The 24,711-nt window shown below is 33.6% G+C and overlaps 1 protein-coding gene across 27 annotated transcripts in view; it reads left to right on the top strand.

Moving 5' to 3' along the window:
• The window catches only part of BIRC6 (baculoviral IAP repeat containing 6), a 222,506-nt gene that overhangs the window by 110,678 nt on the left and 87,117 nt on the right, over window positions 1-24,711 (top strand). For all 27 annotated transcript variants that reach the window (XR_011426501.1, XR_011426502.1, XR_011426503.1 and 24 more), the window contains 14 exons: window positions 707-823; window positions 2,719-2,873; window positions 3,367-3,493; window positions 5,907-6,017; window positions 7,471-7,604; window positions 9,508-9,635; window positions 15,886-16,448; window positions 17,425-17,600; window positions 18,584-18,680; window positions 18,829-19,023; window positions 19,985-20,185; window positions 22,407-22,686; window positions 23,829-24,085; window positions 24,345-24,453. Coding sequence is in view for 24 of the 27 variants with exons in the window: in XM_023619262.2 (XP_023475030.2) it covers window positions 707-823; window positions 2,719-2,873; window positions 3,367-3,493; window positions 5,907-6,017; window positions 7,471-7,604; window positions 9,508-9,635; window positions 15,886-16,448; window positions 17,425-17,600; window positions 18,584-18,680; window positions 18,829-19,023; window positions 19,985-20,185; window positions 22,407-22,686; window positions 23,829-24,085; window positions 24,345-24,453 (2,650 nt within the window). In the remaining 3 variants the exon portion in view is untranslated. The remainder of the gene's footprint in view (window positions 1-706; window positions 824-2,718; window positions 2,874-3,366; window positions 3,494-5,906; window positions 6,018-7,470; window positions 7,605-9,507; window positions 9,636-15,885; window positions 16,449-17,424; window positions 17,601-18,583; window positions 18,681-18,828; window positions 19,024-19,984; window positions 20,186-22,406; window positions 22,687-23,828; window positions 24,086-24,344; window positions 24,454-24,711) is intronic.

Here is a 24,711-nt window from a genome sequence, read left to right as displayed (position 1 = left end):
CTTTAAGCCGTTCTTTTTGACATTTCCTCATCTTTCTTTGAGCACTTCCCTGTTTTCTGGTGCAGCAAGATGCCCCAGGCTCATCATTTACTTTCCCTTCCCCAGACTGAGAACTAGCCACTTCAGCAGGGAGGAGAAGGGTATTTCAAAACTTTTTATTGGAGAAATGTGATTAAGAAACCAAGATTTGAGTGCTAGGTATACTTACTGCTATTTTGGTGGCCGTTTCCGTGCTCTGTTGGTGGACCAGTTTAGGGAGTGTGTGTGTGTGTGTGTTGTGTCTGCGCACATTTGCACCTGTATTTATATCTGTGTGTCTGTCTGTCAGTCTATCTGTAAAGAATGCCATGAGTTCACATCAATCCATCACTTAATCTAACTCCATAGGCTTCATTTTACTTTTCTCCTTTTCCATATTTGTATCTCTTTTCCCTGACAGTGAAGAGCCTGGTTCTCATTATCCTTAATTTATTTGCTTCCATTATTATTACTTCACTTATTTGTTCTGCTTCTGTCTATATGTCCACTCTCCCATCTCTAGCCTCCTTGGCACAGATGCTGTTACCTGCTGTGGCTCTGTTGTTCTTACGTAAGGACAGACTCCTCACCCTGTTTTGGGTTTGGATGTCAACATTTTATTATAGGAGGTAGGACATGAATAATAATTATCACTCTAGTTCTTTTTCCTTTTAATTGCTTTTTTTAGCTCTAGATGCTCGCCTAGAAGTTGGACTTGAACAACAGGCAGAACTTATGTTGAAAATGATGTCCACCCTGGAAGCAGATTCCATTTTACAGGCATTAACAAATACATCTCCTACATGTAAGTAAAAAGTCACCATTCTTAGTGCATTGCAATGAATAATTTATCTCTTGATTATTTTCGGATGCACTCAGCAAGGACAGATTTCTACATGCCATGTCTGGTGTGAGTCTGAGTGGGCTAAGTATTTACAGCCTCTCCCTTGCTGTAGCAAGTTGAGAAATAAGACAAAGATTAACAAATCGTGAGAGTGGATGGGGGAACAAAATACATCCATGTAGTGCTGTTAAGTTCAATGCAAAAACCTGAATCATGTTTTTGTTATTGTGGTGTTCTGAGGGTAATGAAATTCCTAGCGAAGTCTGCATAGCTAGCTACCTGGGAGTTCATTGCATTATATCTAAATCTATGATAAAGTGAGTTTTTAAGTAGTGACATCTTTATCATCTTTAAAGGCTAGAACGGAAAACCTTGGTAAGGGTGACAGCCAGTTGGACGCAAATTGAACTGCATAATTGAGAGAGTGTACTACTTAATTATCTATATCAAAGGAGGGCAAACTTTTATAACGAAAGACCCGATGGTAGATATTTTAGAGTTCCTGGGCTGTACTGTGTATGTTGCAACTACACACCTCTGACTTGTTAGCAGTAAAGCAGCCATAGACAATACATAAACGAACGGGCATGGCTGTTAAGAAACTGTGTTAATAGAATCAGGCAGCCTGCCAGATTTGGCCATCAGGCTATAGTTTGCTGACTCTTAACGTACAGTGCTAGACTTGGGTCAATTTCCTCCTGTCAGGTGAGTACAGTTAAGATAATCTGTCTCTCAAAGGCAAAGATTGAGCAGCTGTGCTAAGGAGATGTGTATTTTTCTTAGGCCTAGGAATCACTTCACCTTCTCTGGGTCATGGTGAGTAAAGGAGTAGATACTAATTAGAACCTAGGAAAGACTTTATGTCCTTCTCCTATGAAGGAGAGTTCACAACCCATTTCATTAGGGAAATTTGGGTTTTTAGATCTTCCTATGTTAAATGGAATTTTTTTGACCTGCAGTCTTCATTTATTTCTTGCCTTAGGAGGTATAGAAAAAAAGGAGAAAAACAGAAAAAATAGTCTAGTGTTCTATAATCTTAGTATTACAATACTTACTATTACACTACTTACTTGCTAGTACACTAAATTATACTAATATTGTTGTGTCTTATCTCCTATGTAATATGGGGGTCCTTTTTGTTGAGTCGGCCTCTCCATGACCACAGACAACTCAGTACTGCCCCAAATAGCCCTTGTCTTTGTTAGACATTTCTTGCTTAAAACAATTTATTAGAAGATCCTTTTGTAATTTTTATCTTTCTCTTAATATATTCTATCCTTTGATTATTGTCCTGCACAGAACTGTGTCCCCCTTTTAGTATAATTTTCTAAATATAATGAAAAACCTCTCTTAGTATCCCTACATTTCTCTGGTCCCATGAATACACACTCACTTAGTTAGTTTGGTGTGTGACCTGGGCATCAGAATTTTTTTAATGCTTCCCAGGTAATTTTAATGTGCTGTCAAGGTTAAGAATCAATGGGCTATAGTCTAGATTATTCTAAAACTACTTTGTCAAGAATTAGTCAAGTTTCATCTTTTTCTCTTTTTTCTTTTCCTCTTTTATTAATTAGGAAAAAAATTGAAAATAGAAATTGCTAGAGAGTAAGATTCTTTTCCCTTGGTGGACAAGTCCTATGAATTTAAGAGCTTCTTCTCTCTTTGGTGATTGTCTTTTTGACTTTCAAGGAATGTTGTAAAAACAAGTTTTCAGATAATAAAATGATGAACCATTTTAAAGAATTCAGTTTTAATTCTTTTACAAAAAGATCTTTACTTACCTATAGATATTAATAGCTAGTTAACATTTCTCCTGATACTTTGTGTATAAAATCATAATTGTGTTTAATTTTCAGTATCACAGTCTCCCACTGGAACAGATGATTCACTTCTAGGGGGTTTACAAGCAGCGAACCAATCCAACCAGCTTATTATACAGTTATCATCTGTCCCAATGTTAAATGTTTGTTTCAACAAACTTTTTTCCATGCTTCAAGTCCATCATGTTCAGGTATGACTTCAGGAGAAATGGTGTATTTTTAGAGATTATTGCCAGCCTAATAAAAGATGAAAATAACTAGGAAGATCATTCTCAACCTGACAGGGATGATTTCTTTATCGTACTCAGATGAAAATACTGGAGATACTTTGATAACCACAGCTCCTCAGTGATAGGTCATTTATAATTTTTATGACTTTAAGCTTTGCTGCTTTAGTTCCAGCTATATATTATACATACTACTGTAAAGACTTGAATCACCTCTTTTAACTTAGAGAAACATTTGTATTAGGTAAATTATAAATTTTAATTCAGTTAAATTTTGTTTCATCAAGAATTTTAGGATGTGTTTGCTTGTCAGCTGAATGAGGTTATTAAATAGCAGAAGTATTTAATAGAAGAATTATTTATTCATAATCATAAGGATTCATACATAAGATTTTTGTTTAAATATTTCACAAGGTAATAGGTACTTTTTTTCTTGTCAATTTTCATTCTTTTACAGTTGGAATCACTTCTTCAATTGTGGCTCACATTGAGCCTGAATTCTAGTTCATCTGGAAACAAAGAGAATGGAGCAGACATTTTTTTGTATAATGCTAATCGAATACCAGTCATTTCATTAAATCAAGGTAAGATTTATTAGGAAGAAAATTATTAACATAGGATAAGTAATAATTTTTAAAGGTAATGATTAGGTTAATATGTACATAATCTTTGTCATTAGGGTTGTAAAGCTTTAGTGAAAAATGCGCTTACTTATACACTGAATTAGGAAAGAGAACAGAAAACACTTACTCTCTGGTCTGTATTATCTTATGCCTGTTTGCAGCTAAGATTTACAATGTTTTGTTAATTTTTACATTGTATTTCCTTAAAATATTGTCTTGTTCACAGGCTTTTCTGTTGCAATTGGTGTTTTTTAAAAATGTGAAATTAAGTTCTAGGGGAACTGGTGAATTGGAGAAGGATGTCAGTTTCCTATAGAAGTTGTCTTAGTTCATTCTTTTTATTGGCAAATGCAAAAATGTGTGGAAGTAGTGGGACTAGAATAACATCCTTCAACAGGAATAGAACTAATGTTCAGTGTGGCTATAGGAAATTATGAAAGTGAAAATGATCGTCTGTTTCTGGTGCTTTCTCCCTAGAGAGGTGCATCCTGTATCTTGCATGGTTCTCACATGGCCTGTCTTCCAGTCTTAGTGACAGCCACACTCGTTCATGGTCCCACTTACATCTGCATTGTCTCAGCAAGAGCTGGCCCTGCTTTAATGAATAGGTTTCCATCTTGTCCACTGTATTAGTACTTATTATTATAAATTGTACTCCCATCACTATTTTTAACTTTATTATAAAAACATTAAACATAAACAAGGGTAGATAGATGAGTGAAAAAATAATTATTCCTTGCTAACATCAGATGTCTAGTCAGTATTCAAATTTCTGATTGTCTCAACTATTACAAAATGTTTTTATTTGAAATGTTTATTGAAATAAGTCTATACATTTTAACTAATTAAGTTTCTTAAATCCCTCTTAGTCTGTAAAGGTTCCCTCCATGTCTTTTTCATCCCCTGCAAAGTCATTTGTCAAAGAAGTTTAGTTGTTTGTCTCCCAGGATTCTCAGGGTCCTGGTTTTACTTATTGTGTCTCCCTGATGTCCTCTGTATTTCTTGTAAATTAGTAGTTAGATCTGGAGCTTAATCTGATTTGTTTTCTTTTTTTAACTCAATTTTGTAGGTTCTCTATGATGTTAACAGGCACCACCAATGCTTAATGCGTAGACTCATTAACAATTCACTAGATGTTTCAAAGTGAAGATCGTCTGTTTCTGTCATTCGTTCTACATTTATTAGCTGAAACTCTTCCATAAAGAGAAATTTCCTTTCATATGCTGTTATGTCACTCTCTCGTGGTACAGTTTGTATAATAGAGGAGGGAAAATGCTGTAAATTTTTTGTTTTTTAAAATTAGTTTTTAAAATGAATTGGTTCACAAGTAGTCTGCATTCATGACTAAGTAATGTCTTTAAGAAATATCTGTTTAGGGCTGGCCCCGTGGCCGAGTGGTTGGGTTCGCACGCTCCGCTGCGGGCGGCCCAGTGTTTTGTTGGTTCGGGTCCTGGGCGCGGACATGGCACTGCTCGTCGGACCACGTCGGGGCAGCGTCCCGCGTGCCGCAACTGGGGGAACCCACGGCGAAGAGTGCACGGCTGTGTACCGGGGGGCTTTGGGGAGAAAGGGGGAAAAATAAAATCTTTAAAAAAAAAAAAAAAGAAATATCTGTATAAATTCCATGATTTAAAAACATTTCTTTTGCAATTGTTTTGCTTATTGATGTTGAAATTGTGCCATTTGTGGCCAGTTTTATGCTCCTTTTAGGTTTTTTGGCTTTATTTAGAAGTACATGACTTTGTTTTTGTTAGCTTTTCATAGGATAGATGTTCCAGACTCTTTATATTTTCTGCCTAACATCTGGAATCAGCCATTTTTAGGAAGTTTTAAGGGTACAGTCTGGGCACTGTATTATGTTTGTGTATTGTGAATAGCTTTTTTGGCTATTCCAGCTGCCACAGGTGCTTCTTATCTGGGCCTTGCAAGTGACCTAATCATGTTGTTTTAGCTTTTACTTTTGTTGTGAAGTTGCATAGGTTTCGAATGGTTTACTCCATCCCTGTTTTTCCAATATGCCCTGTTATTTTCAATTTTTGGTTTTGCAGAATGTGAGGATTTTTAGTAAAACACAAATTGTGTTGCAGTAGAAATGCCTGTAGTTTGGAAAGGACAACAAATTTATAATGATAACATCTGATTTTATATGTCATGGGCTGAACTTTAAACTTAGCCATGAAATGTCACTGACTCTTAATGCTTTAGTTACATTTAATGAGGAACTCTTTTCATTTGTATGATTTGAGGACACTAGATAGTAAGTTGATTTAAAGAAACAGTCATAATTTTGAATTAATTTTTTTTGTTTTTAAAAACTTAGTAAACATTTGCTTTTTCTGAGTAAAGATTTTTCCTTTTTCTCTTTTCTGCACAGCATCAATAACTAGCTTTCTCACAGTGTTAGCTTGGTATCCCAATACTTTGCTCCGGACATGGTGCCTTGTGCTTCATAGTCTAACGCTCATGACAAACATGCAGCTTAATCGTAAGTTCAAAAATTGATTTCTTTAAATCTCTGACATAGACTTTATTATTCTTGCTATTAGATTCTTAAAAAAAGATTTTTCCAGGAAGTAGTATAATTGTGAAAATGATTGAATTCCTTATTTGAATATGTCTTTTCTGAATTTGTTCTTATATATCTTTCCTTTGTGTATCTTTACTTTGGTAATATACATACTCTCATATCTACCATTACAAGTTCAAATCATATTTTTACCTTCTGAAAACTTACTTGTTATTAAAATAAAATTATGTTTAGAGTACAAAATCAAATATTTAATGTTAGTCTGTGTTTTATGCTGGTTATTCTTTTTAAAGTACTCTTGCACTTAAAATGATTTATTCTTTATAATATTCATGAACATAAATGGTTAGATTCCTCAGGTTTTGTTTTTCACATCTGAATCCCATATTCACTGAACATAATTGCTTTTTCTCAGATTCTAATGTCCTGTTAAGTTTCCTACTTTCCTCACCCCCATCCCTCTTTTTCCCATTTAAGTTAAGATGGTAAAATAATCTCTGAACCTTCTTAGAAAGGAACTTTTAGTGCTTTCTGTGGCTTTTTGTATCCCTAAATCAGGAAGATACTCTCCTACATTTTATTCTATAGTGCTTGTTGGTGTTACTTTTCATGATTAGTTCTAGGTTTTATCTGACATTCTTGAGGTTGTTGTAAGGTAGGGATCAAAGTTCATATTAGAGAGCGAGGACTAGCCATTTGTGAATTGAAATCTTCATTGCATCTGTAGATTATGACAACCGATGGGTGGATTTCATCCCCATCCTCTTGGGCTTGATTTCATTAAATAGAAAGCTCTGGCACGTTGATAAAGATATTAATTTAAATCATTGCTTAGTGTAAAATGCTATTCTGTTTTTTCATTTGGAATGTATTTTCCAAATATGGGTTCAAAAGCATCATTATTTCCCGCTGAAGATAGATTTAACTGAAAGGATATTTTATTCAATTTAGAAAACTGGTGTGTTGCCTGTATATCAGTTAACAGTGTACAACCTTTATACAACTGGCATGCAAAAGTGAATAGTTTTGGGCTCAATTTATCTTGGAAAGCGGGGTTAAAATTTACCTGACTAATATACTCTGACTGGGGGAGATGATTACTAAGAATAGGCTCACCAAAAAGGCAGTAAGCGTTTAGTTATTTCTTTTCCACTTGACTGTAAACTGAATAAGATGCACATTAAACTAGGTATTTTTCACAGTTGGATTAGGAGAGAGGCAGGAGATTTGCGGTAGATGAAAATAGTGAATGGGTCCAACTCAGTCAATGCAGTGGAAATTCAGACCCTTTTAACAAATGGTAATCCCATGAATATGTTTTCTCCAGGAAATTAAAAAATGTTTGAAATATTGCATTTCTATTGTTTAAGGGTCCATTTGTTAGGAACATTTTTTTTTTAATGTTTTATAGCTGGTTCCAGCAGTACCATTGGAAATCAGGAGAGTACTGCCCATCTGTTGGTTTCAGATCCAAACCTGATTCATGTTTTAGTGAAATTTCTTTCTGGCACCAATCCACATGGAACAAATCAACATAGTCCACAGGTAATACATCTTTTGAAAGCCAGTGATAGGCCCAGGCTACACAATAAACATATTTGTAAAGAAAAACTTCATGCACCTAAATATGTAAAATTTTTATTGCTAAAGTATTAAATGATAGCCTTGTATGTGTAATGTAATAAAATGCCTTGAATTATTTATAGTAATAATAGCTGTACTGAAACTGAATTATAGCTGGTAGTAAGTTTTCTCTTGGATCTTTACTGGGTATTTATGTGAATATGTATTTTTGGCATTAATTTTGTATAATTTAAGAAACATTCTGGAAATACTTAACTGAAGTCAGGGAAGCATTTAAAAAATTTTGGAATTACAAAAGTTTTTAAAATAATGTATCATGTTTAGTGACCTCTACTGTCAAGATTGAAAGTTCACTAACTTAATCATTTTATAATATTAAATATTCTATTTAACAAAAAATATGTATCAGAGCTTATAAGCATTTTTAGTCTTACTACAGATTTCCTTTATATCAGTTTAATTTTGTGTTATATTGTACTGCTTTTTTAAATGTTTTTACTTCAATATATTTCTTTTCATCCAAAACTAGATTTAGCATTCATAGCATCTTTTTAAGGAAAGTTATTCAAGATTATCATGAAAGCTTATCTTTTAATTCTTAGCTGTGTGTTTACCTATATGCTAGGTCTAGATAATGTTCTAGGTGCTAAAGACTGAATCTCTGAGCCTTTTGGAGCTTAAATTCTGGTGGATAAATTTAGTCAAAACTTTCATACTAAATATATGTTAATTTTGTAGATCATAATAAAATAAATGAGATAAGGAAAAAATTGAGAAAGAAGAAACGACTTGTAATTAATGCCAGAGTTTTGGTGGGGGCAGAGGCGCATTGTCAAGTGATTATTGTACATAAAGATTACATGAATTTGGAATGTGAAGATGTCTGAGATCACTGCTTACCACTTCATTATTTTACATATGAGAAAATATGCATTATCTGCATTGCCCACCATTATACAACTATTTAGTGGTAGTGCTAGGTGTCAGGGAGCATGCCACTGTATAAAATAGTGTTTTTCCCTCCTTTCCTGTTTTTTTAAGACAGAGTAAAACTTATTAAATATCAAGCTTTCTTCAGGTATCTTCGTTTTATATAGATAATTTGGTTACAAATGTTATGATTTATATGCTCAGTATTAGAAATTGTTTACTTCAAAATAGTTTGGAGAATTACATTGCAATTTATTTTTTCAAAACTCCTCTAAGGTTTTATGATCATACCAAATTAGGATTAAATAAAATACGTAGAAGTGTTATAAAACGTTCCAAAACATACCTCAGGTTACTTAGTGTGGTTCTCACTATCCTTTCTTTCATTGATGAGATAGAAGTTTAGGAAGGCAGTTTTATGTGAATTGGTACAAGTTTGCTTTTAGCTTTTAGGGTTTTTATGTTTGTTCATAGTTTTGTCCTTTTCATTCACTTTAGTATTTGCTCTGCTAGTATTTGTTTACGTGACCTTTTGTAGATCACTTCACCTCTTTGAGTCTCAGTTCTTTTGTTTTCAAATGGGATAATTAATAAGGTTCTTTGTGAAAATCAATGCATAATTCCTTTGTACTTTTCAAAGGGTTATAAAGATATTTCTTACGTAATGAGATGAATCTTTTTTTTGTATTGAGTTAAATAAACCTAATGTAAGTTGTTCTAAACCATAATGAAAAATTATTGACAATAGAATCTGTAATTTTCAATTTAAAAATAAATGTATCAAGACCTAAAAAGTTGATTTCCTGCAATCACTGTTAATATTTTTGTTTTTCTTCGTATGTATTGCTTGACTTAACACATGATACTTTTTAAGAGAATAATTCTGTAAATAGTATCAGTAAGCAGTTTTCAGTGGAATTTCATTTCTTTTCAGGTTGGTCCAACAGCTACACAAGCTATGCAAGAATTTCTTACTCGATTACAAGTGCATCTTTCTTCAACATGTCCTCAGATATTCAGTGAATTTTTGCTTAAGCTAATTCATATACTTTCAACAGAAAGGTAAATTTCACTATGTACATATATTCCTGTTATAGAAGTAATATGTAATCCTCCAAATAAACTTTCCTTTACCATTTGTTGGAGGTTTATCTGGGAACAGATAAGAAGAAAGATAGTAGGGATTAAGGGGAGAAGTGTTTACTGATGTGTTTCGTGATTGTTTTCACTTCATTTCGTAATAGTGTTCCCAGATCCTGAACTCTCTGTTATGAAAGGAATTTGTTAGTGTTGTCTAGTCAATTCTGACTCCTCGTGACCCTGTGTACAGCAGAGCAGAACCCTGGCTGGTCTTTTTGGGCCATCCCCTCACCTTTCAGTACTGTAGCAGACAATGCTCCGCTGCTGTTCATAGGGTTTTCATGGCAAGTTTTTCTGGAAGCGGGTGGCCAGGCTCTTCTTTCTAGTCTGTCTTAGCTGGAAGCTCCACTGAAACTGTGGGTGACCCTCCTGTTATTTGAAATACCAGTGGCATAGTTTTCAGCATCACAGCAATACACAGATGCCACAGTCTGGCATCCCACAGATTGGGGGTATGGTTTCCTGACCAGGAAAGGAACGTAGGCCTCAGTGGTGAGAGTGCTGACTCTTAACCACTAGACCACCAGGGCTGGCTATGAAAGGAATACAGTGTGTCAGATCTCTCCTTGCTTGTGATGGTTTCATAGATTTGTTGTTATAAATCTTCTAGGTGAAATTTACTTTCAGCTGTTTAAATTGTTCTAGAATACAGATAGAGAATTAAAGCTAGTATTGATTTTATTTGAAACCAAAATATGATAAGAAAACTTGAAAATGATAGCTTAGAATAGAAAGTTACATACTAATCTCAAATAGAAATTGTAAATAAATTTATTAACAAAATCAGACAATATGTTAAAAGAATAAACTGTGACCATGAGGGGTTGATTCTTAAAATGCATGAATGATTCAATATCATATAATATATATCATACTAATGAATCATTTTTATCATACAATAAGACATTTCGTAATACCCAAGATTGCTTTCTGATAAAAACTTTTAATGAAATATAAACAGTGTCATCTTATTTAAAGTTAAAATAAAAACTGCATGAAGATCAAATCTAACTCTGGCATATTTGATTATTTTAAAAATTCTCGTTAACATCAGGAACAAGTTGAAGGTGCTGTTAGCTGTCTATTATTTAACTTCATTCTGGAAGTGCCAGTGAATTAAAAATTTTTTTTTAAATGTTTATTAGAAAATGGTTAAAATCATTTGTAGATTACATGGCTTTTCTTCAAAAAATTAATTTAAAAATATTAGAAACGAGGAAAAGGTGACAAAGTTTGACATAAAATTAATAGTTTATTCATAGTAATATTTTTTATAAAACAGCAAAATACCTGACATGTAGTACAAAAATTGAAGTGCAAAATTTATGTGGAGATATCTTTTCATAGTTGCAGATAATTTTACCTCATAGCTGTTGTCTTTGTGCATTTTCCTCTTCCTTTATAACTATTTTAAAACACGAATGTGGTTGTAGTTCAACTTGTTTGTAGTATATACACAGTGAAGGATAGAGGCAAGAAAAAGTAGATTTACAAAACCAAAGACATGCTATTAGGATGTGCATACATGTATTTGGAAACATGAACGTGAAGATTATGTGAGAACTTGGGTGATAAAAATAAAACCAGCTGACAAGCAAAAATCAGTCACCATTTATTTCATTTTTCTTTTAACGAGGCTTTTTTTTTTTTAACTCTATATTAGATCTCTAAACATATTCAATAGGTAGAGGCTTTAGTATAGTCCTGTTCATGGAGTTATACAACACTAAAAGTTTTCATATGAAAATTCTATACATTTACTCTAACATTTCCTACAGAAATATTAGTGTTGCTTTCAGTTTAGTTACATACTATTTTTTAAAGCGGAGATATTTATAGGTTTACATGCCTCAAAAACTAATTAGAAATTTCTTTTCAGCTACTCTTCCATCCTCTTCCGCCCTATACACACACTTCATAAATTTTCTAGCACAATTTCTTTAATTGAATCCATAGGCCCCGGCCCAAGATCACTCTTAGTTTTTGTTTTGCGTGTTTTTAAGAAAGTCACTGGTGTCCTGATAAATTACCAGCAACTCTTTCATTACATTAATAATATAGATTGAAAAGAAATACCCAGTCTTAGTATAAGGAGGGCATTCAGTTTTATGAGGTGAGTATTTTGCAGATATTTTCTATTGGTCTGTGGATTATATTTTCATTTTATTAACGGTCTCTTTCAAAAAGCAGTTTTTTGTTTTGATGAAGTTCTGTCAGCGTTTTCGTTTGTATATTGTTATTTTTGTGTCATAAAAAAATTCTTGCCTAACCCAGTGTCATGCAGGTGATCCCCTATGTTTTCTTCCAGAAATTTTATAATTTGGGGTTTTATTTTTAGGTTTACATTGAGTTAACTTTCCATTTGGGTTAAAGTTCTTTTTTTTGCCTATGGATGTCCGTGTTCCTATACTGTTTGTTGAAAAGACTGTCCTGTTTTCATTGAATTCTCTTTGTACCCTTTTCAAAAATCAATTGACTGTATTTGTTTTGCTCTATTTCTGGACTCCCTTCTATAAAATTGATGTTTGTGTCTGTTCTTTTCCAATATCACTCTGCCTGGGTACTTTTATATTATTTCTTGAAATTTGGTAGTGTGGATTTTCCAACTTTGTTCTTTTTATTTTTAGAATTGTTTTGGCTATTCTAGTTCCTTTGCTTTTCCATATAAATTTTAGAATCAGCTTATTGTCCCCCCCCCCCCCCAAAAAAAAAAACCCTGCTGGAGTTTGATTGAGAATGCATCAATCTATAGGTCAATTTTGGAAGAGTTGTAACCTCTTTGAGATTTTTCTTTGTAGAGTCACGTGGTCAGTGAATAAAGACAGTTTTTCTCCTCCTGTCCAATGTGTATGGCTTTTTTTTCCCCTCCCCTAATAGTCCTGGTTAGGACTTCCAAAGTCATCCAATCGAAATGGTGAAATTTGCCCTCTGTTTTTTTCTCGTTCTTACTGGGAAAACATTCAGTCTTTCAGAAGTAGAGATGTTATTAGCTGTAGCTTCTTTTGTAAATGCCTGATATCAAGTTGAGGAGGTTCTTTTGTTCCTAACTTACTAAGCTTTTTTAAAAATCATTTATTACTCTTAGATTTTATGAAATGCTTTTTCTGCATCTACTGAAATGATTATATTTTGTTTCTTATAAAGTCTGCAGATATGGTGAATTACATTGATTGATTTTTTTTTTAAGATTTTACTTTTTTCCTTTTTCTTCTCAAAGCACCCCAGTACATAGTTGTATATTTTTACTTGAGGCATGTGGGATGCTGCCTCGGTATGGCTTGGTGAGCGGTGCCATGTCCGCGCCCAGGATCCGAACCAGTGAAACCCTGGCCGCTGCAGCGGAGCGTGTGAACTTAACCACTCGGCCATGGGGCTGGCCCCTGTTTTTTTTAAGTATTGGTTAGTATACATTCCCAGGGTAGACTCACTTGGTCATTATATATTATTCTTTTTATATCTTACTGGATTTAATTAGTTAGTATTTTGTTGAAGATTTTTGAATCTGTTTACGAGGGATATTTGCATTTTTCTTAGAATGTTTTGGTTTTTGTGTCAAGGTGATGCTGGACTCATAAAATGTGTCCACTTTTATATTTTCTGGAAGAAGTTGTGTAAAAGTGATTATTACTTACATATTTGATAGCATTCACTGTTGAGGCACCCTGGGTCTGGAGTTTTCTTTCTAGAAAAAGTATTCAATTTATTTTATAGATAAAGGATTGTTGAGGTTTTCTTTCTACTTGAGTGAGCTTTGGCAGTTTGTGTCTTGAAGGAATTTGTTTATTTCATCTATGTTGTTGAATGTATTATTTGTAATATTTCTTAATTATCCTTTTAATGTTTATAGGATCTAGTTAGATTCCTTTTATCATTTCAGATGTTGGTAATTTTATCATTTACTTATTTATTTTGGTTATTCTTGCTAGCAGTTTATCAATGTTATTGATATTTTCAGAGAACCAACTTAAAGCTTTGTTGATATTCTTTATTTTTTCATTTCCAATTTTTATTTCTGCTGTAATAAGTTATTTCCTTTTTTCTGCTTTCTTTGCGTTTTATTTGCTCTTTTCTAGCTTAAATTGACTTTAGACCTTTCATCTTTTCTCATATAAGCATTTGACAATATCTGTCTCTAAATTGATCTATTTAGGCCACTTTACATTTAATAGTTATTGATATTGTGGACTAAAATTTATCACTTTGCCATTTTTCTATTTATTTAATCTACATTACCTATTTTTGATATTTTTCTGTCTACTTTTGGATTAAGTATTTCTTTTTTGATTTCATTTTGTTTCCACTATTGACTTACTATTGATAACTAAAAAGTTTGATAATAGTGTTTTCCCTGGCTTTACACTATACATCTTTATTTCATCACAGTCTACCTTCAAATATTATTTTACCTCAACTCAGTATAATGTCAGAACTTTAGAATAGTGTATTTCCAATTTCTTTCTCCCATCTTTTGTGACATAGTTGTCATATGTTTACTTTTACATATGCTGTAAACACGTAATACATTCCTACGGTATTTTGCTTTAGATAATCACATATCTTTTAGACACTGAAGTAAATAGTATTTATGCTTGGAAATAGACAAGCCTCTTCTCCTGTATGATTAGTGTGAGGATTTGAGTCATTCTTTTCCGGAGTTGAGCTGGGTTTGGGCTTTGCTGTTGCTATGTTACCTTAGTGTTACATCAGCTTCAAATTGATCTAGTTACTTTCTGCTTCAGTAGGGCTTCGGGTACAGGGGGCTTGTTTCCAGTGTTCTTGCTCCATCCTCAAATTTTCATTCTTCCGTATACAATTGTACCACAGAGGGACTCTCTTCATGGCTGCTTCTCTAGTAGTCAGCTACTTTTGCTTGTTTCTTGGTGTTTGCTCCTAGTGGTGGCAGGTGTTCTCTGATCTCAGTCTTTGGCAGGCCTCAGGGCCCATCAATGAATTTTTTTCCTCATTCTGTCAGCCAAATTCTGGCTTGTATCTTTGGCTATTTCTGAGCAGGAGAGCATTTCCTTCTCTCCACTGGTGGGAAACTGATAATGATATTTTAGGATTTCTTTTCCTGACACCAAATATATGATGTTTCTTTGAGTATCATTTTTTGATTATCTGACATCCACTGTCTCATACAATTCAGTTCTATTCTGACACCACCCAAAGTTAGCATGAGATTCACAGGTTTAACTGCTCAGTCTCACAAGACTGCCCTCACTTCAGGGGCCAGTTTCAAGTTCCCAGGTTATCCACCCATCCGTCCAGTTTGGCTACAAATTCAGGTGTTCTCACAACCCTCTCCTTAGGTTCCATAATCCACTAGAATGACTCATAGAACCTAAGAAAAAGTGTGTTATTTACCAGTTTGTTATAAAATGTATAACTCAGGAACAGCTAAATGGAATAGATACATAGGGCGAGGTGTGTATGGGAGGTGGTTAGGGAGAGTGCCTGTGAATGGAGGTGATCTCCAAGAGTTCTGTGTTACCACCTTCGCATACCTGGTGTTTAGCAATTTGTTAAATGTTTTTGCTGAATTCTTCTTACCTATTTGTGTTTTGCTAGAATCTCTTCTTCCCCAGTTCTGACACAGAAAAGCCAGTGCTCATGTTGCATCTCCCTGAAGGTGCCTGTCTTTTCATGGATTTCAGGCTTTTTGGTACCCTGTGACCTCAGCTCTCTTATGGATTCAAGAAAACTTATGACTTGACAGTTAGTTTGGCTTCTTCTTGTTGATAGGTTGGGGGTGATGATCTTTGTAGCTTTCTGTATCTTAGGCATAAGCAGAACTTGAGAGCATTCAATTTTGATGCATAAGAATTATAAAACAAAATCAGTAGGGAATGTCTAAAATAGCAACATTTGAGGATGTAACAAACCAGAGCTCATTTCATTATGAGGAGTTCCTTGTGCCTTAAATATTTTAATCTGTAGCTTCAAAATCACCTATTTTATTTGCTTGTCCTTTAGTTTTCTATTTGGAAGGGAAATCATTTTTTGGTTTTGTACAAGAAGGACTCAGGAAGAGATCTAAACTGTTTGCTACAAAATGAAGTAGTGAATACCAAAAGTTTAATTATTCTTTAGCTTTCTTGTATTGTAGTAGTTAGTTCTTTCAAAACAACTTGAAATGGATTGCTTTTTAATCCCCCTTTTTTTTTTTTCACAGGGGTGCCTTCCAGACAGGCCAAGGACCTCTTGATGCCCAAGTAAAGCTCTTAGAATTCACTCTGGAGCAGAATTTTGAAGTCGTTTCAGTTAGTACTATTTCTGCTGTGATAGAATCTGTCACCTTTTTAGTGCATCACTATATCACGTGCTCAGACAAAGTAATGTCTCGAAGTGGATCAGATAGCTCAGTGGGTGCTCGAGCATGCTTTGGGGGACTCTTTGCCAACCTCATTCGTCCAGGTGATGCAAAAGCAGTTTGTGGCGAAATGACAAGAGATCAACTCATGTTTGATTTGTTAAAACTGGTTAACATTTTAGTACAGCTGCCTCTTTCAGGCAATAGGGAATACAGTGCAAGAGTGTCTGTGACCTCCAGTACAACAGACAGTGTTTCAGATGAAGAAAAAGTCTCAGGAGGCAAAGATGGTAATGGAAGCAGTAGTAGTATTCAAGGATCACCTGCATATGTTGCTGACTTAGTGTTAGCCAACCAACAGATTATGAGCCAGATTTTGTCTGCTCTGGGCCTGTGTAATAGCAGTGCCATGGCGATGATAATTGGTACGTATTGAGAATATTAATCTTATACTTGTTTATGGTACTATATCTCTTTTCTTAAGCAATATATGAATTCATTTTCTTTTTATTTTATAGCATGGAGCTATTTTATTGTAAACTTCTTAGCACGATTTTTATTAGTGAAAACTTTTACGGAGTGCCTTCAATCAATAAATGAAATTGAAATATTGAAAAATTTTAATTGTGAATTTAAAAAAATTGGAAAATACTAACAAAATAACTTGTAGTGAGGTAAATTAAGAAAAAAAATCACTCATAAATCAGGTACCATAATATATAGCCACACATCTCTAACGTTTTAAAGATGAAAAATTTCACATCAAATTTTGTATTAGGGAACAAGTGAGATATATTTATTCACATTTTCTTAAGTGAAATGTAAAATTTTATTCAAAGTGTAAAACAGTTTCTGTGGCACATATATCAATGTAAAACCCATATAGTTGCTTAACTTTACTACCTATTGAAAACTAATGTTAGTTTTTTTAAACAATTGAACTTGTGTAAATTTTGACAAAATCCATTTCTGATAACATTTTTGTTTGTTAGTATTTCTTTCTTTGTGTAAGGGAAACAACCATATCTTCTCTTTGATTAGGTGTTTTGAAGTAGAGTTACATAACAGTATCGCTTCTTTTTCTTTCAATTTTCTTTCTTCTTGATATATAGCTAACAGTGGTGTATAGCTAATGATATATAGCTTCTTGATTTATACCTTAGTCATAACAGAGCCATTTCCTTTTATTAAAAAGATAACCAAAAACATTCTTTACTGAATGTTATGAGAGAAATTTTTATTTCTAGATATATGTATATGTATACACACACACACAGCTATTATGTACCCATCCTTCAATGGTTTCAGGAAAAATGGCTTTTAAGGCTTCTCTATTTTAATTATTATTGGTTTTTAAGGATATATTTTTAAAAAAATGTGTAATCTTTTTATTTAAACTAGGGGCAAGTGGATTACATCTCACTAAACATGAAAACTTTCATGGTGGGTTAGATGCCATATCCGTTGGGGATGGATTGTTTACTATACTGACAACTCTTAGTAAAAAAGCTTCTACAGTCCACATGATGCTGCAGCCAATTTTAACCTACATGGCCTGTGGATATATGGGCAGACAAGTAAGTTCAATCCAGCAACAATTAGACTAACTTAAGTAGCTTCCAGCAGTGGCAGTAGAGGATTATGTATAGGACAGAGACAAATAGAGTATTCATATTACATATTGGAAAATGAACAGCATCAGCGGATGAGAACTGTAGAGCTTCTATTATTAGTAGAAGCTGGAGAGTTAAGTTTCCTTGAAGGGATATTGTCAAAGATGACCACAGTGATATAAGAATAAAACATTTAACATATATTCTTAACTTTCGGATTTTTTTTCCTGTTGTCCCGAGAAGTAGTTTTTTCCTTTTCCCTAAAAATAGCATAGTTGAATACCAAAATGTTCTCTGTAGATGTTACATATGCAAATTTAATATGAGTATTTTTTCAAGCTTATGTTGCCTATTTAGTTTCCTTTCAGTTAAAAGGGAATAGGGTAATTTTAAAAGAAAAATTAGAATGTTACTGTATTTTATATTTTCTTTTTAAAATAATGAAATTTTAGGAATCAGTGTGATTATTTTAACTTCTAGTCCCTTGACCATTTTTTCAAATGCAGATTTTAAAACATAGTTTCTTAAAGAGTCTTTTTTATGTCACTATAATTTTTCTTAAATATTTATTGCATGTGTATATATATTTCTCCATTGGAAGATACAAAGTTATTTGAGAAGGATCAGTTTTTAAGTGAAATTAGTGTCTAGTGTAATACAAAATCAGTATGCATTAAGGTTGAAATGGTAATAGTAGGGAAAGACAGATGTTTAAAAAAATGCTCTGAGTTCAGAGAGGAGACTATTTCCTTCCTTTTTGATTCGGGTAAGATTTCTTGTGTATTTTGGCAGACATTTGGTATTTGGTGGTTTAGATTAAGGCTGTCACTTTACAATAATTAACTATATAAGAATATTACATTGAATAAGAAGTTTAGTTGTCCTAATACACAGGAAATATTTAATCACCATTTTAAAATCACAGTATACATGTGTGTTTTTTTTAGGGCTCTCTTGCTACTTGCCAGTTATCAGAACCATTACTGTGGTTTATTTTGAGAGTATTGGATACTAGTGATGCCTTGAAAGCTTTCCACGATATGGGTAAGATAAAATTCCAAAAACTCTCATTTAAGTGTAATCATTCAATAGTACATTATGTTCTTATTTTTGTAGCCTTCTGTGAAAGTTGACTCAATGTCAAACCATCTATCTTAACATAATTTTCATTTAGTATTCTTTTTAAATGTAGGTGGTGTTCAGCTCATTTGCAACAACATGGTTACTAGTACAAGGGCTATTGTAAACACTGCAAGAAGTATGGTATCAACTATTATGAAATTTCTTGACTCTGGTCCAAATAAAGCAGTTGACAGCACTTTGAAAACAAGAATCCTAGCCTCTGAGCCTGACAATGCAGAAGGGATCCATAACTTTGCACCCCTCGGTAAGAAAAGTTATTAATCTTATCGGTATGCATTTATGTAGTTTATTAGCTGGTATGAAGCAAAAATAGTTGTCAAAACATTCTGCTGATTAAAAGGAAGTGTTTTTTTTTAAATATTGGCACCTGAGCTAACAGCTGTTGCCAATCTTATTTTTTCTTTCTGCCTTTTCTCCCCAAATCCCCCCCAGTATATAGTTGTATATTTTAGTTGTGGGTCCTTCTAGTTGTGGCATGTGGGACACCACCTCAGCATGGCCTAATAAGCGGTGCCATGTCTGCGCCCAGGATCTGAACCAGGGAAACCCCGAGCCACTGAAGCAGAGCGCGGAAACTTAACTACTTGGCCACGGGGCCTGCCCCTAAAAGGAAGTTTTTGATAGTTCTTTAGTAGTGAAATTTATTTTTATTTCTGAGTTTAAATAGAAGCACAATTTATGAAACCAAATAGCAGATTTTTATGTCAGTCTTCACTGTAGATGTTAATCAGTTTTGAAGGACTTGTTCCTTCTTATTTTGACTGGTATTTTCTTTTTAAGAAACTTCAGATTTAGACAGTCCTTTTTCCAGTCTACGTAATTCCTTTTATTTATTTTTTTTCTGTATTTCTAACTCATGAAAATTGACAACTGAGAATAAAGGTGATCATTTTCAAGTTGAAGCCTATATTAGACATTCTTTTTTATTTAAATCATTTGAGGATATTTGTGCTAGATTTGTTGTTACTACTTTAGTTTTCATTTGACGTGTGAGTATAAAGAAAGTAGGCAGCAGTTAATAATGAACTGTCTCCTTGCCAGTTGACTGGATGTCCTGATGTTTTATGAATACTGTGACAAATCATGCTAAGTGTACTAAGTACATTCCTGCTATCAAATGTTCATGTTCTGAGCTAATTTTTCTAGTGTAATTGTTGTGATTTGAATAGTTCTTGATGCTTTATTGTGTTTCTTTTGCACATTAGGTACAATCACATCTAGCAGTCCTACTGCTCAGCCAGCCGAGGTGCTTTTGCAGGCTACACCACCCCATAGAAGAGCTCGCTCTGCTGCTTGGTCCTACATCTTTCTGCCAGAGGAGGCTTGGTGCGACCTTACCATTCACCTTCCTGCAGCAGTGCTTCTTAAAGAGATACATATTCAACCTCACCTTGCATCTCTTGCAAGTGGGTAATATTTTTAATAAAGACACATCATGAATATAAACTATAATATAGAAACATTTAAAAATGAGGAAAATATTTAGCAGTGATATACTCAGATTTATTTCCAGATTGCTTAATTTTGAACAGTTTTTAGTTTAATATTAAACGTTACCACCCAAATCATTTCCCATGAAATGGATTAACATGGTTATTCCCCTCAAACAAATAGAATGTTGTATGAAATCCAAACAAATATATTCCCATTATACATTATTTTGCCTTTCTTCATTCTTCACATTTATTAAGCAATAGCTTTAAGTCAAAATGAGTTAGTTTACATACCTCTAAATAGCAGTTTTAGTTTTCCTAGCTCTGTAATGTGAAATTAACATCGATTCATTTCCTCCTCTATCCCCCATTGCAAGATAATTACATCTGTAAAGAAGTTTTTATTGTAATATTTGAGTGTAATATTTTGAATATTTGAGTGTGATTTTTAAAATTTGTAATATTTTGAGTATCATTCATTAGATGCTTTTTTACTGAGTACATCTTGTTGTAACTTTGCCAGGTAAATAATTCAAAAGAATTTTTAGAAAGCAAGTTACACATTAAGAAGAGCAGGAACTCTTTCAAGTATTCATAAAGGAATGGGAAATACTACTTTGCATTTATGATGGTCCCCAGGTTTTTTCTATATAAATATACTAGTTTTTACAGAATTGTTCAAATTATCACGTTTGTTTATGTTCTTTGATTGATTCTCACTGCTATCAAATGCCACTCAATAATTACATGAAGAACTATAGGAAATTTTGTACATCCCTGGCATATTTGGAAGAATAAATTTTTCCACTTATTTGCAAGATTAGGCTATTATTATACCCTAATACGGTTGTGGAATCCACACGTCTTAAATAAAAACAGATATAATGAATAAAATAGTAGAAAAGAAAAACACTAATCCACTGTGTTTTAGCAGGTCAAAAAATATATTACATGGTAAAATGCAAGCCACTATAAGACTTGGGATAATCTAAGATGAGGAAGAAATTGATTTTATTTGGAAAGATAAAGAGTGGTTCATGTAAATGATAGCTTTGAAGTATGGTTAGAATTTGGACATGGGAATTGAGATAGGACGAATGTTACACAGGAGAACTCTGTTCATTATAAAAGTCTATAGGTTAGGTGTTGCCTACATATGCTTAATAAAACATTTTGGTTTTATTATTGGATTGGAGCACAAATTGAAGATACATTGTGTTTCATTGGAAATAACATAGCCTTTAGAATCAAACGTGGACTTAAATATAAAATGTGTTATTTGTTCCTGTGGGAGTTTGGATTACTTAATCTCTTTGAGTTTGTCACCTTGTGTAAATGTGGATAATATTTATCTCAAAAGGTTATGAACATTAAATTTAAAAATTGATGTAACTTGTCTAATTCTCAGTGTAAACCTGGTATGTAATTGACATACAATAAAAGTTACGTCCTAATTTTACAATTAAAATTAAAATCAAAATTCAAATGTTGTTTTAGTTGATAGAAAATTTATTATATGGGCTTCCATGTTATGTTAGATAGAAATAATTTTCCCATAGCAGCTGCTGGTTGGTACTTCATTGGGCCTCCTTAAATTTTAGCAGGGAGTGATCTTTTTAAAAAAAAACTGGATATTTGTTTAAATTTTGAAAGAGAAACAAAAGATTAGAAGTGGAAACAATTTCTAAACATGGCTATGTTTAAAATCAATGCAATATGATAGTAGTGAAATAATGAGTTGGTGGGAAAGCACTTTTTTTTTTAACAATTACATTCTTCCCAAATTATTTATAGTAGTAACCCATAGCATATTAATCACATGTCCCATATTTTTGGTGATAATTCTGAGTGAAGTAGAAATAACAGAGTAATTGCCTTTTTGACTGCTCTTTTCCTTGGATAGAATCAAGTACATGTGGATTACATATCTTCAGTTATTCCTTTTTTAGCTGAATATTAGAATTTTTTAAACCATTTTTATTATATTGTCGATTTCATGTTTTATGTTGGAAAATAGCTCCAAAATCAGTTATGGGGAAAGTCAGTGACAAAGTATGATTTGGTGTATAAAATTTCCTTCTACTAGTTCATAATAAATATAACTGAAAGCTGCTGTTTTACCGGGATTTCCACTATAATATGAGGTCTAGTTCACTTTTTCTTTAGTGATTCTTTAATTTTTCTCTTCCTGCAGCCTGCCCATCCTCAGTGTCTGTTGAAGTAAGTGCAGATGGAGTAAATATGCTACCTTTGTCCACTCCTGTTATCACAAGTGGTCTCACCTACATAAAAATTCAGCTTGTAAAAGCTGAAGTAGCTTCTGCTGTCTGCCTTAGACTCCATCGTCCACGAGATGCTAGCACATTAGGCCTTTCACAAATTAAATTACTGGGCCTCACCGCTTTTGGTACCACTTCTTCAGCAACGGTTAATAATCCCTTTCTTCCATCTGAAGATCAGGTATCCAAAACAAGGTATGTTTATTTCTCACTCTTAAAAAAAGTTTTCTGTGCTTTTTATGAAATTGTTTATTCTGTGGTTTCTTTCTTTTTTAAGATGTAGGAAGTTCTTTGTTCCATAGGTATCTATATAATATCATAATTTTATTAAGATTAATAGAGACAAGAATTCTGTAGAAGCAGAACCCTGAGGACTGTTAAAATTGAGATTTATGTGTGTTTAATCCTTGAGATAACCCAGAGTGTGGTATATGTGAGTATGGGTTCCAGTTCTTTGGATCATAGTCTAATATAGGAATTTCCAGATGTCTATCACCAGGAGTACATCTGAACCATACAAACTGATCATACAGACAGATACCTAGTCTTATATAATAATTCATAAATGCCAGTCAGCAGAAGGGTTAGATTTGAACCATACAAACTGACCAAACAAAGACCTGGGTATATCATTTAATTTATATCCTTTGGGTAAATTTTGATAGTTGGAAATTTTATAGACTTGATTTGTTGAAAGTTTTGCCTGGTAAAAAAAATTTAGGATTTCTTTTTTAAGATTGGCATCTGAGCTAACAAGTGTTGGCAGTCTTTTTTCTTTTTTTTCTGCTCTTTCTCCTCAAATCCCCCCAGTACATTGTTGTATATTTTAGTTGTGGGTCCGTCTAGTTGTGGCATGTGGGACGCCGCCTCAGGCCTGATGAGCCCCATGTCCGCGCCCAGGACCTGAACCGGCGAAACCCTGGGCTGCCGAAGCGGAGTGTGTGAAGTTAACCACTCGGCCACTGGGCCAGCCCCTAGGATTTGTTTTTTATTCTCAAGCTGCCAAGACTGCAGTTTTGAGAGTCTACCATCTTATAAAGTTTGTATTTATGTATGTAAATATATGAATATATAAAAGCATTTCCTGGATAATAAAAAAAGCAAGCACATAGTTCCTAAATGCTATTACTACTGAAGTAATTTTATTTGTTATGTTATAGGTGAAACTTAGTGTATGTTTAATTCTTTATTGATGTTACAGTCTTCTAAAACTTCTTTTACATAGGTTGGTGCTATTATGAAACACAACATGTAGATCTTTAAGTTTTGTTTTACCCATGAAATAATTTGAGTTACTTAAATTTATCATATAAACCATTTTGTGTTGTGTATTTCAGTATTGGATGGTTACGGTTATTACATCATTGCCTTACTCACATAAGTGATTTGGAAGGAATGATGGCAAGTGCGGCTGCACCAACTGCTAATCTGCTACAGACTTGTGCTGCCTTATTGATGTCGCCGTACTGTGGAATGCATTCACCCAACATTGAGGTCGTGCTTGTAAAGATAGGACTGCAGTCCACTAGAATTGGCCTCAAGCTTATAGACATTCTTCTGAGAAATTGTGCAGCATCAGGCAGTGATCCTGCAGGTGACAGTTAACTTTGATATTTTAATTTTTATGTATCTGCAAAGTAATGACAGTTGGACTGTTGTGGTATTTGTGATTAGTTCTGTTTCTGAAATTAGCTTCCATTATTGCTTCATTAGTTTTGGAGTTTATTTTTTGTTATTGTGTTGGAAATTACAGAAGAGTTATTTTTAAAGAATAATTTAAAGTGAAATTGATCAGATCTTCCCATCCCGTTTGCTTATTTAGCAAACTTTTTCTTTTGATTCTTTGTTTCAAGATTTAAATAGCCCTTTACTTTTTGGAAGACTGAATGGACTCTCTTCTGACTCTACAATAGACATTCTTTACCAGCTTGGAACAACTCAGGATCCTGGAACAAAAGACAGGTATATGACAATCTCATTTTTCATTTAAGGACACACATACGCATAATCACACATAGCGAATGTTACTTGTAATACTGTTGCCTTAGATCATTTAATAAAAGTTGGCTGTTGATTATATTATACATTTACCTGTATGCCTTACATGATGCAACATCTGGAGAGTTTGACATATTTGGATATATTATAAGCATATTTGAACTCGAATAGAAATATTAATCAATATTGCTTTTGAGGAGTGGATTGGAATAAAATACTAAA

Source organism: Equus caballus, chromosome 15, assembly GCF_041296265.1.
Source record: "Equus caballus isolate H_3958 breed thoroughbred chromosome 15, TB-T2T, whole genome shotgun sequence".
Classification (NCBI taxonomy): domain Eukaryota; kingdom Metazoa; phylum Chordata; class Mammalia; order Perissodactyla; family Equidae; genus Equus; species Equus caballus.
The sequence above is the reverse complement of the archived record's forward strand: the minus strand, read 5'-3'. Positions and strand labels throughout refer to the sequence as shown.